Source organism: Crotalus tigris, unplaced genomic scaffold (assembly GCF_016545835.1).
Source record: "Crotalus tigris isolate CLP2741 ecotype Arizona unplaced genomic scaffold, ASM1654583v1 scf7180000021179.819088, whole genome shotgun sequence".
NCBI lineage: Eukaryota > Metazoa > Chordata > Lepidosauria > Squamata > Viperidae > Crotalus > Crotalus tigris.
The window spans coordinates 669,422-682,788 of NW_024098385.1; the positions used below are offsets into that span (position 1 = coordinate 669,422).

The 13,367-nt window shown below is 40.5% G+C and overlaps 1 protein-coding gene across 12 annotated transcripts in view; it reads right to left on the reverse strand.

Moving 5' to 3' along the window:
• The window catches only part of ITGA11 (integrin subunit alpha 11), a 75,460-nt gene that overhangs the window by 37,158 nt on the left and 24,935 nt on the right, over positions 1–13,367 (reverse strand). For 11 of the 12 annotated variants that reach the window (XM_039369629.1, XM_039369634.1, XM_039369626.1 and 8 more), the window contains 6 exons: positions 7,090–7,199; positions 6,489–6,580; positions 5,053–5,167; positions 3,794–3,921; positions 1,978–2,126; positions 1,266–1,410 (listed from right to left, as the gene is read on the reverse strand). In XM_039369629.1, the coding sequence (XP_039225563.1) occupies positions 1,266–1,410; positions 1,978–2,126; positions 3,794–3,921; positions 5,053–5,167; positions 6,489–6,580; positions 7,090–7,199 (739 nt within the window). The remainder of the gene's footprint in view (positions 1–1,265; positions 1,411–1,977; positions 2,127–3,793; positions 3,922–5,052; positions 5,168–6,488; positions 6,581–7,089; positions 7,200–13,367) is intronic. The other variant, XM_039369639.1, reaches the window with a different exon arrangement.

Genomic DNA, 13,367 nt, shown 5'->3' on the forward strand with positions numbered 1-13,367 from the left:
GGTTAGTTTTCAAATACTCAGGAAGAGGAAAAATTCACCCTTTTCTTAAAAAAAAAAGTTTATTTTGTATAGTCCTTCATTTCAGTTTTCCCAACTCTATTACATCCTTCTCAAATGTGATTGGAACAGTTGAATGTTCCAGACATAGTAACAGCATGAGACTTGGAAAGCATCTTGGGGGTCTTCTAGTGCAACCCCTAGGGGCTCAAGCAGGAGACCCTATACCATTCCAGACAAGTGGCTGTTCAACCTCTTCTTAAAATCCTCGAGTGATGGAGCACCCACAACTTCTGGAGGCAAACTATCCCACTGATTAATTGTTCTAACTGACAGGAAATTTCACCTTAATTTGGATAGATGGTTGAATCTCTGTTTGATAAGCTTCCATCTGTTACTTCTTGTCCTGCCCTCAGGTGCTTTGGGGAACAGGTTAACACCCACTAAATATTGGAAGACTGCTATCATGTCACCCCTTCTCTTTACTAGACCAGACATAACCAGTTCCTGCAACTGTTCTTCAAGTGTTTTAGCCTGCAGCCCTCCAATCATCTTTGTTGCTCTTCTCTGCACTCTTTCTAGGGTCTCAGCATTTTTTTTATATCATGGTGACCAAAACTGGATGCAGTATTCCAAGTGGTATTACCAGTGCAGATTAAAGCAATATTAACACTTCACATGATCTTGATTCAATCCCTAGATTCCTAGGACCGCACTGGCTTTTTTGTCGACTCGTTTATACTGAAGTGGTTGTCTACTAGGACTTCAAGATCCCTCTCACAGTTACTGCTATACCCGTGCATTTGGTTTTTCTTGTCTAAGTGTAACCCTTTCTCTTTCTCACCACTGAATTGCATTTTAGGGGAAGTGAAAAAATTGTTTTATGCTTCACGTGGAATCTTCAGATTCTGCCTGACTTTTCTGCATGCATTTCCTCTCAATAAAATTATTTTGATTAACCTCAATGGAGTCAAGAGTTTTACTTTCCTGAGGGACCAGCTGGGGCAGGTTCTTACAATTGCCATCTTCACTTTGCTGTCCTTTATGGCTCTAAAATTTTCCTCTTGTCCTGCCCTCTGATGCTTTGGCTAAAATGGACCGGAACCTGATCCACTTAAGTCATGTGGGTTATCGACCAAAAACGGCAATCTATTTTAAAACTGAAGCCTTCAATATTTTCCTAGCATATGAACTCTGAATTCACAGCCATTTCGGTACAATTCTGAAGATTCCAGGCAGAAAGTGTGCAACACCCATCAATGACTTACTGCAATGGCGTATCTGGTGACATTGTCTTTCTCGCTGCCTTCAATTGCCTTCTCAAGATCTGGGCTGTCGTGAGACTCTCCATCAGTGATAACAATCATAACCTTCTTTGCGCCCTTCCGCCCTCCTTTCTGAAATGCTTCCGAGCTGAAATTCAAGAGATGCAGAGAAGGTAGTGAAAGATGTGGCATTTTGCAAATTAAATATATTATTCTTTATTGGATGCAACTGCTTGTAATTGGAATGCTCCATAATTCCTAGAGAAAGAATAAGTTTTCATTTGCACAATATGTTAAGTAGGGAAAGAAAGAAATTCACATACATAAACTCAGAGATACTCTTTTTTAAAAATTGCTTTGTTGCATAAGCATTCTGGGTTGTGTATTCTTTAATCTTATTCTAATCACTGCCTTGTCTCAGTATTTCTCAGTAGCAAAATAGGGTCAGTGTTCTCTAAATTATAGTGCATATTAGTATCCTCTATAACGTTTAATTTGCTTTGTAGCTAAGAGTTACCTCACTGTGTTGGGCATTAGGATTTTGGAGCTAATATGCATGGTTGTTTTTGCTGTCTGCTTATGATGTGTTGAATCAAAATGGCTCCATGATCTACCAGACGTGGGTTAAACTGTTAAGCTCCATCACTGCCCAATTTCATGCCTGCCTAAGAACACCTCCCTTTTCAACTGAACAGAATCTGGAAGGTAGGCTTACCGAGCAAACTCTATTCCAAAGGCTGTTCGGGTTTCAGTACCCCCTCTCTGCTCGATGCGTTTAGCAGCTTCTACCACATCCTTTACAGATCTATAATCATTCAGGTGAAATTCATGGACAGCATCCTCTCCATATTGGACAACTCCAACCTTGTGAAAACATTATAAAGTACTGGGGTGAAAATCTTCTTTCATGAATGAGCCTATAGACTATATTACAAGCAAATCCTAATTATGAACACCTTTCTTGTCTGTTTGTCTGTCTTGTATTACTTTAAATCAAGACACTACAACTCCATTCAGGCCAAGTGTCCTTTGAGTGATATGCTTAGAGGTACAGTATGTACTCTGAAAGAGAAAGAGTCAGAATAGAGGATAGAGAACTTCATTGGAATTAAAAGTACTTAAAAGAACTTCATTTTATTTAAAAGTAATGTAGTTTAAATACTATGGTCACATGTCATATTTTAATAATGTCCCTTTTTGTCATATTAACATTATAATTGGATGGCAATTTTTGAACAGTTCTTTTGCAGGTCATACTCAGCCTGGGATCTCAGTTGTACCATCCAGCCTAAAGGATAACTCTCAGTTTACCATAAGGTCGTATATATGTCTACTCAGAAAGTAGTCCCATTAAGTTCAGTGAGATGTCTTTCCATGCAAATGTGTGGATTCAGCAGCATTCAAAGATTGTGTGTATACAGTATATGTGTGTTGCATCCCAGTCAATCTAACAAAGCAGCATTGGATCAAATTAAGTTCCATTCCCTTTGAACATTCACAAACATCTGAAAAAGTTGGATATTGTGGTGGGAAGGCATAATGCTGCTATTGTCATTTTGATGTCAGCAATCATTGCTGTGGATGCCTGTGTGTAGATTACAACTTAAACGTTGCAACAATGTCCTAAATGCATCACTAATTCGTTACAAATTACAAACCCATTTTTCTAGCTTCCCCCCCCCCAGCAATCAACAGATGTTTTCTGACTAGAAAACATTATTTTCATTTTGTAGTCGTGCTTTAGATTCAATGGCCAAAATATCGTTTGGAATGTGCAACGTTCTTAAATCAGTTGTGCTTTTTCCTGGGTTCATATAGCAGCCCTCTGCAAGTGCTGTTTAATGCTAGGAAAAGAGATGGCTATTTTGTTTTGTTTGTTTGTTTTACAAACAACTCAAGGTGACAACACACTTTCTTCCTCCTATTTTCCCCACAAATGGGATGAGTGGGCTGAAAGAGAATGACTAGCCCAAAGTCAACAGCTGGCTTTCATGGTAAGAACTCTCAATCTCCCACTTTCTAGCCTGGTGTCTTAACCACTAGATTCGGCGTGTCAAACTGCCAACCTGCAGGCCGGATGGATCATGCTGAAGCCGCACCCGCCCCATTGCCAGCAATGGGAAAAAAGTTCACGTCACGTGTTGCGAGTTTGACACCCCTGCGCTAGATCAACTTTAAGTAGCTGCAGACAGGTGCTAATGTCTGTGTGCTTCAAAGCACATTTTGCCTTCAAATCCAAACGCAGCCCAGTCTGCTATTTATGACTTAGCATTCCAGCAAAGTGAATCAAGCTTATAATGTCTAGCTAACACTGGCAATCTCTGCTCCAAAATATGACCACAAGTCAAAACCCCAGTCCTCAGTGAGCCTGCGAGTACCGAGAGACGGCTAATTATGCTTTTAAAAATAAATAGTGCAGATTTATTCTTGAAGCAAAGGGACAAGGGAGACATACATCAGCCAAAAAAAGCTATGTAATGAAGTGCAGGATGCGCTGATAAGAGCAAAGTCACCCACACATGTTTTGTCACCTGTATTTGTCCCGGTCCAATATAAAATTTCTTCAAGATTCTTATCAGGAAATTTTGAACTTCTGCCCAGGGGTAGATGCTGTTAGATCCATCCAGTACTATAATTATATCCATGTATGTCTGGCATCCTGCAACCAGATGGACAAAGATCATTAAGGGATCTTGGCTACCAAAAAGAAGTGGAATAGGCTGCCAATTCCTTTCCCCTTGGCACACAACAATACCAGACATTTAACACCACAGTTCTATGTCTGACTACTCAAAGTCCCCTTGAATTTGATAGTGCTTCTTTCCAGGTTAAGTGTGTCCAACAGAGCTGAGCAACTTTTCCAGATCCAAGGGCCACACTATGATCTTTTAGTGCTGTGATGCAATGCTGCATTCTAACCACCGCCACCACCAGGGCTTTAGTATTGAAAAGTAAAGTCAGCCATAGCAATGAATGAAGTGCATAATAGCTAGGGGGAAAAAATCTGTAGCAGCATCCCACTTCCCTCTGGGTCCTGAGCATCTGATTGTTTTGCTTAATGATTAATCCAGGCTGCCCCAAACAGTGAAAGAGAGACAGAAAATGAGCTGTTTGAGGGCACTGCTAATTCTGATCAAAAATTAACCCTTTGAAATTTTCCAACAAATGTGTGGGCCTAGAAATAAATAGGTGGAACTTTTCTCTGAATTTTTCCAGGGACAGGAGAAATTCTGCAACTATTTTCTGAGAATTCTCACTTAGAGATTAGTGTAGAACTTTCACAAAAAACAGTCCCTTGAGGAACTTCTCTCAAATGCTTTTTCCTCTGATTGAATGGAAGAATGTGGAGCCAGGGAGCCTGCAGAGAAGATGTGGCACAAAAGGCAAGATGTTCCCATAAATCACATCACTGCAGTGATTAAGTGTAAGGACATCACACATATTTTTCTCTCCTTGGATTGAGTGAGGATTTGTAAGAGAAGTCTCTGCACGACATTGCCAAGCACAGTCTCTTGATCATTTGTTTTCTTCATTTTGCTTCTTCACAGGAAAGCACAGATCAAAAATATGCCTCCTTGCTGTCTGGGAGGAGGGTGTTTTTCTCCCCTCACTGCTGCCCATCAGGAAGCATTTTACCTACCATCAGCACAAAATTCCCATTGGACAGGCTTCTTTTCAAGAACAGACTTATTTGTTTCCCCTAAGATGGTGATTCTAAATCCCTAAGCGGAGAGGAAGAGAGGGAAGGAGGAAGGGGGGGGAGGAAAACGTAATAGGCTGGTCCTCCTACTCTGGAGAGCTGGAGCCACTGACTTGGAGTATCTGAAGTTGGAGTTCACTCTGGAGCACATGCCTGTGGTGTAATAGGAATTTCCGCACTCATGAGACCACAGAGGGCTGCAAGCCTGTGTCAGAAAGGAAGAAAACAATGACATATTAGGAGAAGTTTTCAGAGGCTATTGTTTTAGTTGCCTGGATAATTTCTGTGGAAGTTGGGGCATTTCTCCATGAGCAGATTGCTGCTTGATGTTTGTCGAGGTGAAAGGAAATCAAAGCCAGCTATATGAAACAGCGTCTCTGCCTAGGAAGGTAGTTCTGCAAGATATGGCAATTTCTAAGCATGGTGGCAGATCAAATGAGAGACGAATGAAAGTGTAGCAACCACTACAGGCACCAAACATTTATTTGGTATCCTCCTAGTTCCCCATCTGTTTGGCTGAAATTTTAAAATATTATTTTTATGTAATAACACAATGAAAGGGGAAGGTGGACACTGCCAAGTAAAGCATCAGCCTCCAGCATAACTTATTTCTGAGGATATCTTTGGCTTCCCATAGGTCCCAGGGCATTTTCATAAAATTGGGAGGGACTGTGTTCCAGGCCTTTGGAGAGGTAGGGAGCATCTGGGGCAGTTGGGGACGTGATGAGATGCTACCAGAGCACTTTGCCTTCTGGAAGTGACAGCTAATGTGAATAGACACGTCTCCAACCCCAGGTATGAAGGCTTCCATAATACGTTCTCAGTTTCTATATTTTCTCCTCTATTCAGAATTTTACCATCCGGTGTCTTGAACATCCATATCTTTTTATACCTGAGGAGAATTACAAATAAGCCTGATCTTCCTGTCAAGGGGATAATATAAATATCAAGGGAAATCATTTGAAGCAGAAAGTTTTAGCAACCTGTTTTTTAATCTTGGACAATCATACAGAATAATAATTTAAATCACAAGAATTAGGTATGGCTAGTCTAGTGTAAAGAAGGACTAGGAGTGACATGATAGAAGTGTTCCAGTATTTGAGGGGCTGCCACAAAGAAGAGGGGGCTCAATCTATTTTCCAAAGCACCAGGAGGCAGGACAAGAAACAATGGATGGGAACTACTCAAGGAGATAACCAATCTGGAACTAAGGAGACATTTCCTAACAGTGAGAACAATTAACCAGTGGAACAGCTTGCCTCCAGAAATTGTGATGCTCCACTTGTCTGAAATAATATAGGGTCTTCTGCTTGAGCAAGGGATTGGACTAGATTAGATCTCCAAGGTCCCTTCCAAATCTTTTATTCTGTTATTTTTTGGATTTGTATGAAACCCAGAAACTGCAGTCTGAGGCAACTATCTTATTCTGCCTAATAGGAGACTGAAAAGTGGGCTCCAGGTCGGAAACCACAGAAGATAATCCAAATAAAAAGAGCATGTGTAATTATTCACAAACAATTTCTTACCAAAAAGCTGTTGTCTTTGGGGTTGGTAGTTAGGCTGAGACCCAGGCGCATGTTATCCTTTCGTTCCGACACATTGGAAAGAGTTACTCTTCCTTGGGAAAAAAGTGTCAGAGTCAAGACAGCTGTGGGAAACCGTCACAGCCCTTGAAGACAGAGCACGGTGTGTCCTCATCACCACTACCATCATTTTCTTTTCTCCTTGACAACTGTAACACTTTCTCCCATTGTCCCTACATCTGGTTGACTAGGCACCGTCCCTTCCAAAAACTCTTGGGCCTACAGATTCAGTCTCAGCTAAAACACTGGGAATAGTATTCCAGAAATATGTGGAGGATTAATATTAACCTGTCCTGGGTTAAACCTAGGCTCTTTAGATTGATAATTTTTTCCTTCTGGCTTACAAATTCTGCTCTTCCTTTTTTAAAAAAGTTGGTGAGGTGAACATACTTCATTACGTTCACCTCACCAACTTTTAATCATAGATAATAGGCAACATCTACCTTGAGGCGACTTTAGTTTTGCATGTAAACATAAACCTTTTAATACTTTCAGAGCAATACGCAGAGACAATAAACTCAGCTCTTCCACTCCATAGTTTTACCTAGATTGAGCTTGGAACATGTGCTGTTGGCCTTGCCGTTCACTGAACACTTGTAGACATCTCCTGTTTTCTGGGGACCATTGATCTCATATGGAGCTCCTACCACTAGCCTGGAAAAGGAAACAAAATCTGTAAATTTATGCCTTTAGGGAACATTATTCAGGATAACAACTGAGAAATTCTGTCTCCACTAAAAGCTTAGAAATAGTTTGTTCTGTGCATGCAAGTAGGCTGTCCTTTGCTTCAGTGAGGTGTTTCTTGATGCATTGTCTTCTTGGGGCACCCTAGAGCCCCCTGCAAAGTCAGAAGTATAGAAAAGTGGTGGGCTATTTCTTACCATTCGGGGGTAAGAAGCATAAAAAAGTGTTGTTTGAGCCTGAATGTAGACCTTACATAGTTTAAAAAAAAAAGGAAAAACATCCCTATCCCTTCCCAGAGAACTAGGGAACTAGGCTCCAAGGAAAATGTTACTCTCTGCATCCAGCTACCGAAAGATTGCCCGTTCCTGTGCTAGAACAAAATAGAAAAAGCCGCAACATGAGAACAGGCTACTACATCTTGTCCCCTTCTTGACCTGGCATCTGGATGCTGATACAGACCCTTACAGTATGTGCTCGCCAGGATCTTCTTGGCTGATTGAGGCTGCTGGTTGGGAAATGTCTGCCAGCAGAGATGCAGAGGAGATGTCTTCTGGGCACTCAAGCATGTTCAATGAACAAGCCGCTCTGACTTTAGCAGCTCCCCAAAGCAGTCGGGAACCAGAAAGAAATCTAAACAAAGATTCATTCCTTTTGGAGCAAAAATATTTTTCAAATCTTCCAAATCAAATGCTGGCAGGAATCAAAATTCTGATTTTATGCTGGCTGATTTTAACGGAAGAAGAATTGCAGTAGAAAGTAAACGATAACACTTATTTTTGAAAGTTAAATTTATTCTCTTTCCACATGACCACTAGTTTTGTCCTACCTCCCAAGCCCTCAGGAGCTGCCAGCAGTAATACCAAGAGCCCAGAAGCAGAACATGAAGGTTTGTGAATATGTGAAACCACCTACCCAGAAGGACTGCAGCTAATTCCTCTGGAGCAGCAGCTGAGCTGATTAATTTCTGAAATTAATTGGCTGCTTGGGTCCACATCTAAAGGCTGTCAGAAGGCCATCACATTGGACGAATTGCATGTGGAAGGCCCTGAAGCGATATACTGCATAGCCATTTAGATTAGGTCGTCTTGAGCTTCAGTGGGGACTTTCTCTTTCTAATTCAGAAGGTAGCAGTGTCCGGGAAACATGTAGAGGAGGTCATCTCACTTTGGAAATGAATCTATTTCCCAGTCTGGCAAAGTCACTTCGATTCACAAACAGGGACCTTGGAGGTGGAAATACTGATTGTCTGGAAGAGCCCCATAAATGCATATATAAAGATTCCCAATTCAGGATACTATTCTCTGCATTTAATCAAATACTGTCATGTCTATCCGAGCTTGGACATTTAGGAAAGAAAGATCCTTGACTCCATTTGTAGCAAAAGGTATACTTTTTACTAAAGCCAAGTGGTTACAGCATAAGCAAAGCCAGATCTGAATATTCCCGTGATTTTCCCTTCTCCCGTGCCCTCCCTCTTGGTCATTTCATTAATGTCCAATAGTATTCAAAGTAGGTGTTTTGGTAACAGTCCTAAAGTTTGGCGCCTCTTTGGTGGGCATTTGCATTCCATTCTCATGCCCGTGTCCTTGGATCTTTCAACCACTGGTTCTTGTCTCGGGATGGCACTTCTGGTTCCAGTCCCCCCCCTTCCTATCTTCCCCTGCTTCCTCCTCTCTCCCTCCCTTTTATGGCAGGATGCCATTAAAGTGAAACTTTATATTTCACAAAACCTTATTATGCCCTATAAGTTTGTTAGTATTTAAAATGCCACAAGACTTTTTTTTAAAAATTAACATGGTCCCTTTTCTAGAAATTTTTTAACACAAGCCAACTTTAATGCCTTTCGTGTGTGTGTGTGTGTGTGTGTGTGTGTGTGTGTGTGTGTATGCACAACATTATTGGTTTGGTTTTGCAAAAAGTGAATCCAAATGTTTTAATAGGTCAGCTGCCATGCCTCCTAAAAATGTCTTGAACAGTAAATACCATTGAAACATCTGAAGCAACTCATTTCAGTATTTACCATTAAAATATCTGGGAAAATATTTCTGCAGCTGCCAGGATTCCATGCAACTCTGTGGCCACAGATCATTAACAATTTAAAATTCAACCTACCAGGGGAAAAAGAATCCCCACTCCCTAAGGGGGGGGGAAAGATACTTCAGAATTTTACCACATTTGTTATCTTCACTGATATGACTTTTTGTTTCCTCTACATCTTTGAGCCTTTTCATAAATGACTCATAGATGAGGAGATGAGATCATCAACTCTATGGATGATACCAAACTGAGGAGAATTACTAACACTTTGGAAGATAGACTCAAGAAGGAACTTGACAGACTTGAGCATTGGGTCCTATCCAACAAGATGCAGTTCAGTGATGAAAAAAGTGAGACTCTGCACATAGTCAGGAAAAATCAAGTGGGCAGGTACAGAAGAAGCAGTACCTGGCTCAACATTAGTGCCTGTGAGGGGGATATAGGTGTCATGATGGGTCACTGCTTAAGTACGAGGCAGTTAAGGAAAAGAAGACTCAGGGAACACACGATAGCAGTCTTCCAGTATTTGAGGGACAGTCACAGGAAAGAGTTGAAACTCAAATACTTTGGCCACCTAATGAGAAGGAAGGACTCACTGGAGAAGGGCCTAATGCTGGGAAAGATTGAGGGCAATAGAAGAAGGGGTCGACAGAGAATGAGATGGCTGGATGGAGTCACTGAAGCAGTAGGCATGAACTTAAATGGACTCCAGAAGATGGTAGAGGACAGGAAGACCTGGAGGAACATTGTCCATGGGGTTGCGATGGGTCGGATACGACTTTGCAATTAACAATAACAACAACAACAATAACAACACAGGAAAGAGAGGCACCAAAGACAAGAAGCAATGGGACTTCCAGCCCTATGATTATTTGACCCTGTAAGGAAGAAACAGAAGACCCAGGGTGACTTTCAGTTGCTACTAACTCAAGAGATGTATTTGATCTCAGTTTACTAGCATCAATACTGCATTTTCTAAAAATTAGTACCGTATTTTTCCGTGTATAAGATGCTATTTTTTCCTGTTCAAAAATCAGGTGCGTCTTATACAAGTGCAGTGTCTTATATCCGATCATGCCACCTGGTGCAGGTGTCAAGCCCATGGGCTTGCCACTAACGGGAGGGGGGGGAGGCAAGATTGTCGGATGGCGGTGTCCGGAGGCAGCGAATGGGACTAGCAGCATGGATGGCAGCCACAGCCCTTTCCCTCCCTCGTACCTGTATGCTGGCCGGGGATCCTGTGGAACTCAGCTGTGAGGCCGTCCTGCTCAATAGTAGCTGCCAGCCGAGCTTCCTCTCAAGATATGGATAGACCTGACTCTGCTGGCCTTCTACAAAGCCATAATGATACAATTGGGGTGCGATGCTAGTGGAATTCTGATACGGACTTCGGCCTATCTTTGCTATTGTTGCAAGATTATTCAGGGGGCTCAACAATCATTTTATGTATTTAACATTATGGTTTGCAAATGTGCAATTTGTTTTTTGTCTTGAGTGTTTTGGTAGATGAGCAGCCATATAAATATGTGAAACAAATAAACAAATGCATAAATATTTTCCAGTTATCTTTTTAAAAAAATCATACGAATTTGTGCTATCACCACATCTGATAAAAATAAATTACACAATTTGCATCTTGGACCTCCTTTTATCCTGGTATTTGGCTCTGAATACACCAACATGGTCATCAACTTACTCTTTTGACCCTACCCTGTAAACACCATCTTTGGGATGGATTCAACTGCTCCACAATTTCCCAGTTCACAGAAATAGCACCAAAGGGGTTTCTGACCACAGGCAAGATGACTCTGGAGAGGTTTATGACTGTACATGCTTCAGTTGGGATGTTCAAGGGTTCGGTCAAAATGTGCAAGATGGCAGAGTTAGCATAGTCAAACTGGGCTATTTGAAGCTGAATTGGAACAGATGTGATTCTTGTGATATTTTATTATCACAATTTTATGTACTATTGAGAGATGAAAAATAATTGGAGACTATGGCAGCACAGATGACTGAAACTCTAGAGCAGCGGTGGGGAACTATGGGCTCTTTATGACTTGTGTACTTCCATTCCCAGAATTGCTGGCTCAGGAATTTTGGGAGTTAAAATCCACAAGTCATAAAGGGTCCATAGATCCCCATCCCTTTTGGTTAAGTCCTCTAGCCAGAAACTGTCTTGAGCTGGAGATTTAAATTAACGATGGAAAATATTGGTTGGTTGATTGGTTAAATTGTTATATCTTTCAAATATATTGCTTGTAGCAAAGCTGTTCGTTGCTTTACCTAGGAAGAAATATGACTAGGGTGTCAGCTTCAAAAGAGGAAATTAAAAGGAAATTAAACCAACAGAAATAAAAGCATGCCTACATTCCATCAGCATGTGTTTTAATCTACTTTATTTGTTGGCTATTCTACACTGAATCAGCTGCCCACTGATAAAATAAATTAGTTGTGAAGCAACTAATTATTTTTTAATTGCATTTCCAAAAATATGATTCATGTGTTTTATTATTTGGGGAAAAAGTAGCAATATCTTTGGAATGAAGGCAAGGCAGGAAAAGTAACAAAGGATCAGGCCTTTGCAATCAATGGTACACTTAATCTCCAACTGAGACTCAGCACTGCTAATAGATTCAAGATGAGTCTGGAGAAACAGCCCAGTATTTGGAATGTGATTTATGAGTAGATCAAGAGGAACATTTAAATAGTTGGAAAAAAAGAGAACTGTAAGTCACAGCTTAAACGGATAATGATTTGATAATGACAGACATCTACAAAGTCCACAGATGATTCAACTGAAGAGATGAATACTCTGAGTGTCTATGATTTGATAACTCTTATATTTTTCAATAGATCAGAATTAGAGGAATATCTATACCCCAATAATAGGTATCAATGTTCAGTTTTCCTCCCCCACCATACGGTAACGATTATGCATTGGCTGCTTTACTTTACTGTTTGCAATTTTGCTCCACATCCATTTCATTTGTGCAACTTAGAGCTACTAGAGCAAGGGTGTCAAACTTGCAATATCACGTGACGTGTCATGACGTATCGCAACTTTTTTTCCATTGCCGACAATGTGGTGGGGGTGGTTTCGGCATGACACATCTGGCCCATGGGCCAGCAGTTTGACACCCCTGTACTAGAGAAAAGGGGAATATAAAAGTAATACAATATAAAAATAGAGATATGAAACAATGCAGCAAAATTTTAAAGAGATAAAAAAATGTTAATTCTTTATTTAGAGAAATAGCTGGAATTGAAGACCTAATAATCCTTCATGTTGAAAGGTATTATTGATGCCATACACATACATGTACACACACACACACAAATACTAATAAAATACATAAACTGGGACAAAAAATTGACATTCTTTAGAGGGGTGTTGTAAAGAGAAAGCCAGAGTAGAGTATCATGTTTTGCTGTATTTGCAGGAAGTACATTAGGGATAGATCATCTTCATTTCGTTCTCTTAAAGTTCTAAGCTTCAAAAATACAAGGAAAGTGCAGAAAATTTTAACTCTTTCGCTCTATCTTGTGTGTCATTAGGATTTTTGTCAGATCTACCTTAACTAGACATATATTAATTAGTAGTTTACTTATTTGATTCCAAATAGCCATTCACATAGTATTTAAAAACCTGTAGAAAACACTGTAAGTACAATATTACTGGCAGGCAATTCACACTCTAACTATAACCCCAACCCTATTGTCCATCTCAAGGGGTCTGCAACTGGGGTCCCCATCCCCAGGGCTTCTGTATATTGCCGTTGAGTACCATCTGATTCAGTTTTATGAGCATTGCTTAGAAAGGAAGAAAGGGCACTGAACATGCAAGAGTGAAGGAACAATGGTTGGAACCAATGCATAACGACAGAGAGAAAACTGGATTTTTAAGAAGATGGTTGTATATATTACCATAGTAAGTGCAGCTTTGTAGTATGAAAACCATGGCTTATCTATTCCATATCTATAATATCTTGTGTTCTTCTTATAAACAGAACAAATCAGGTCCTATACTGTTGTATGCAATACTTTCTCCACAGTTTCTCATACACGGAAGAATGTAAAAAAAGACAGCAATTCTTCACAAAA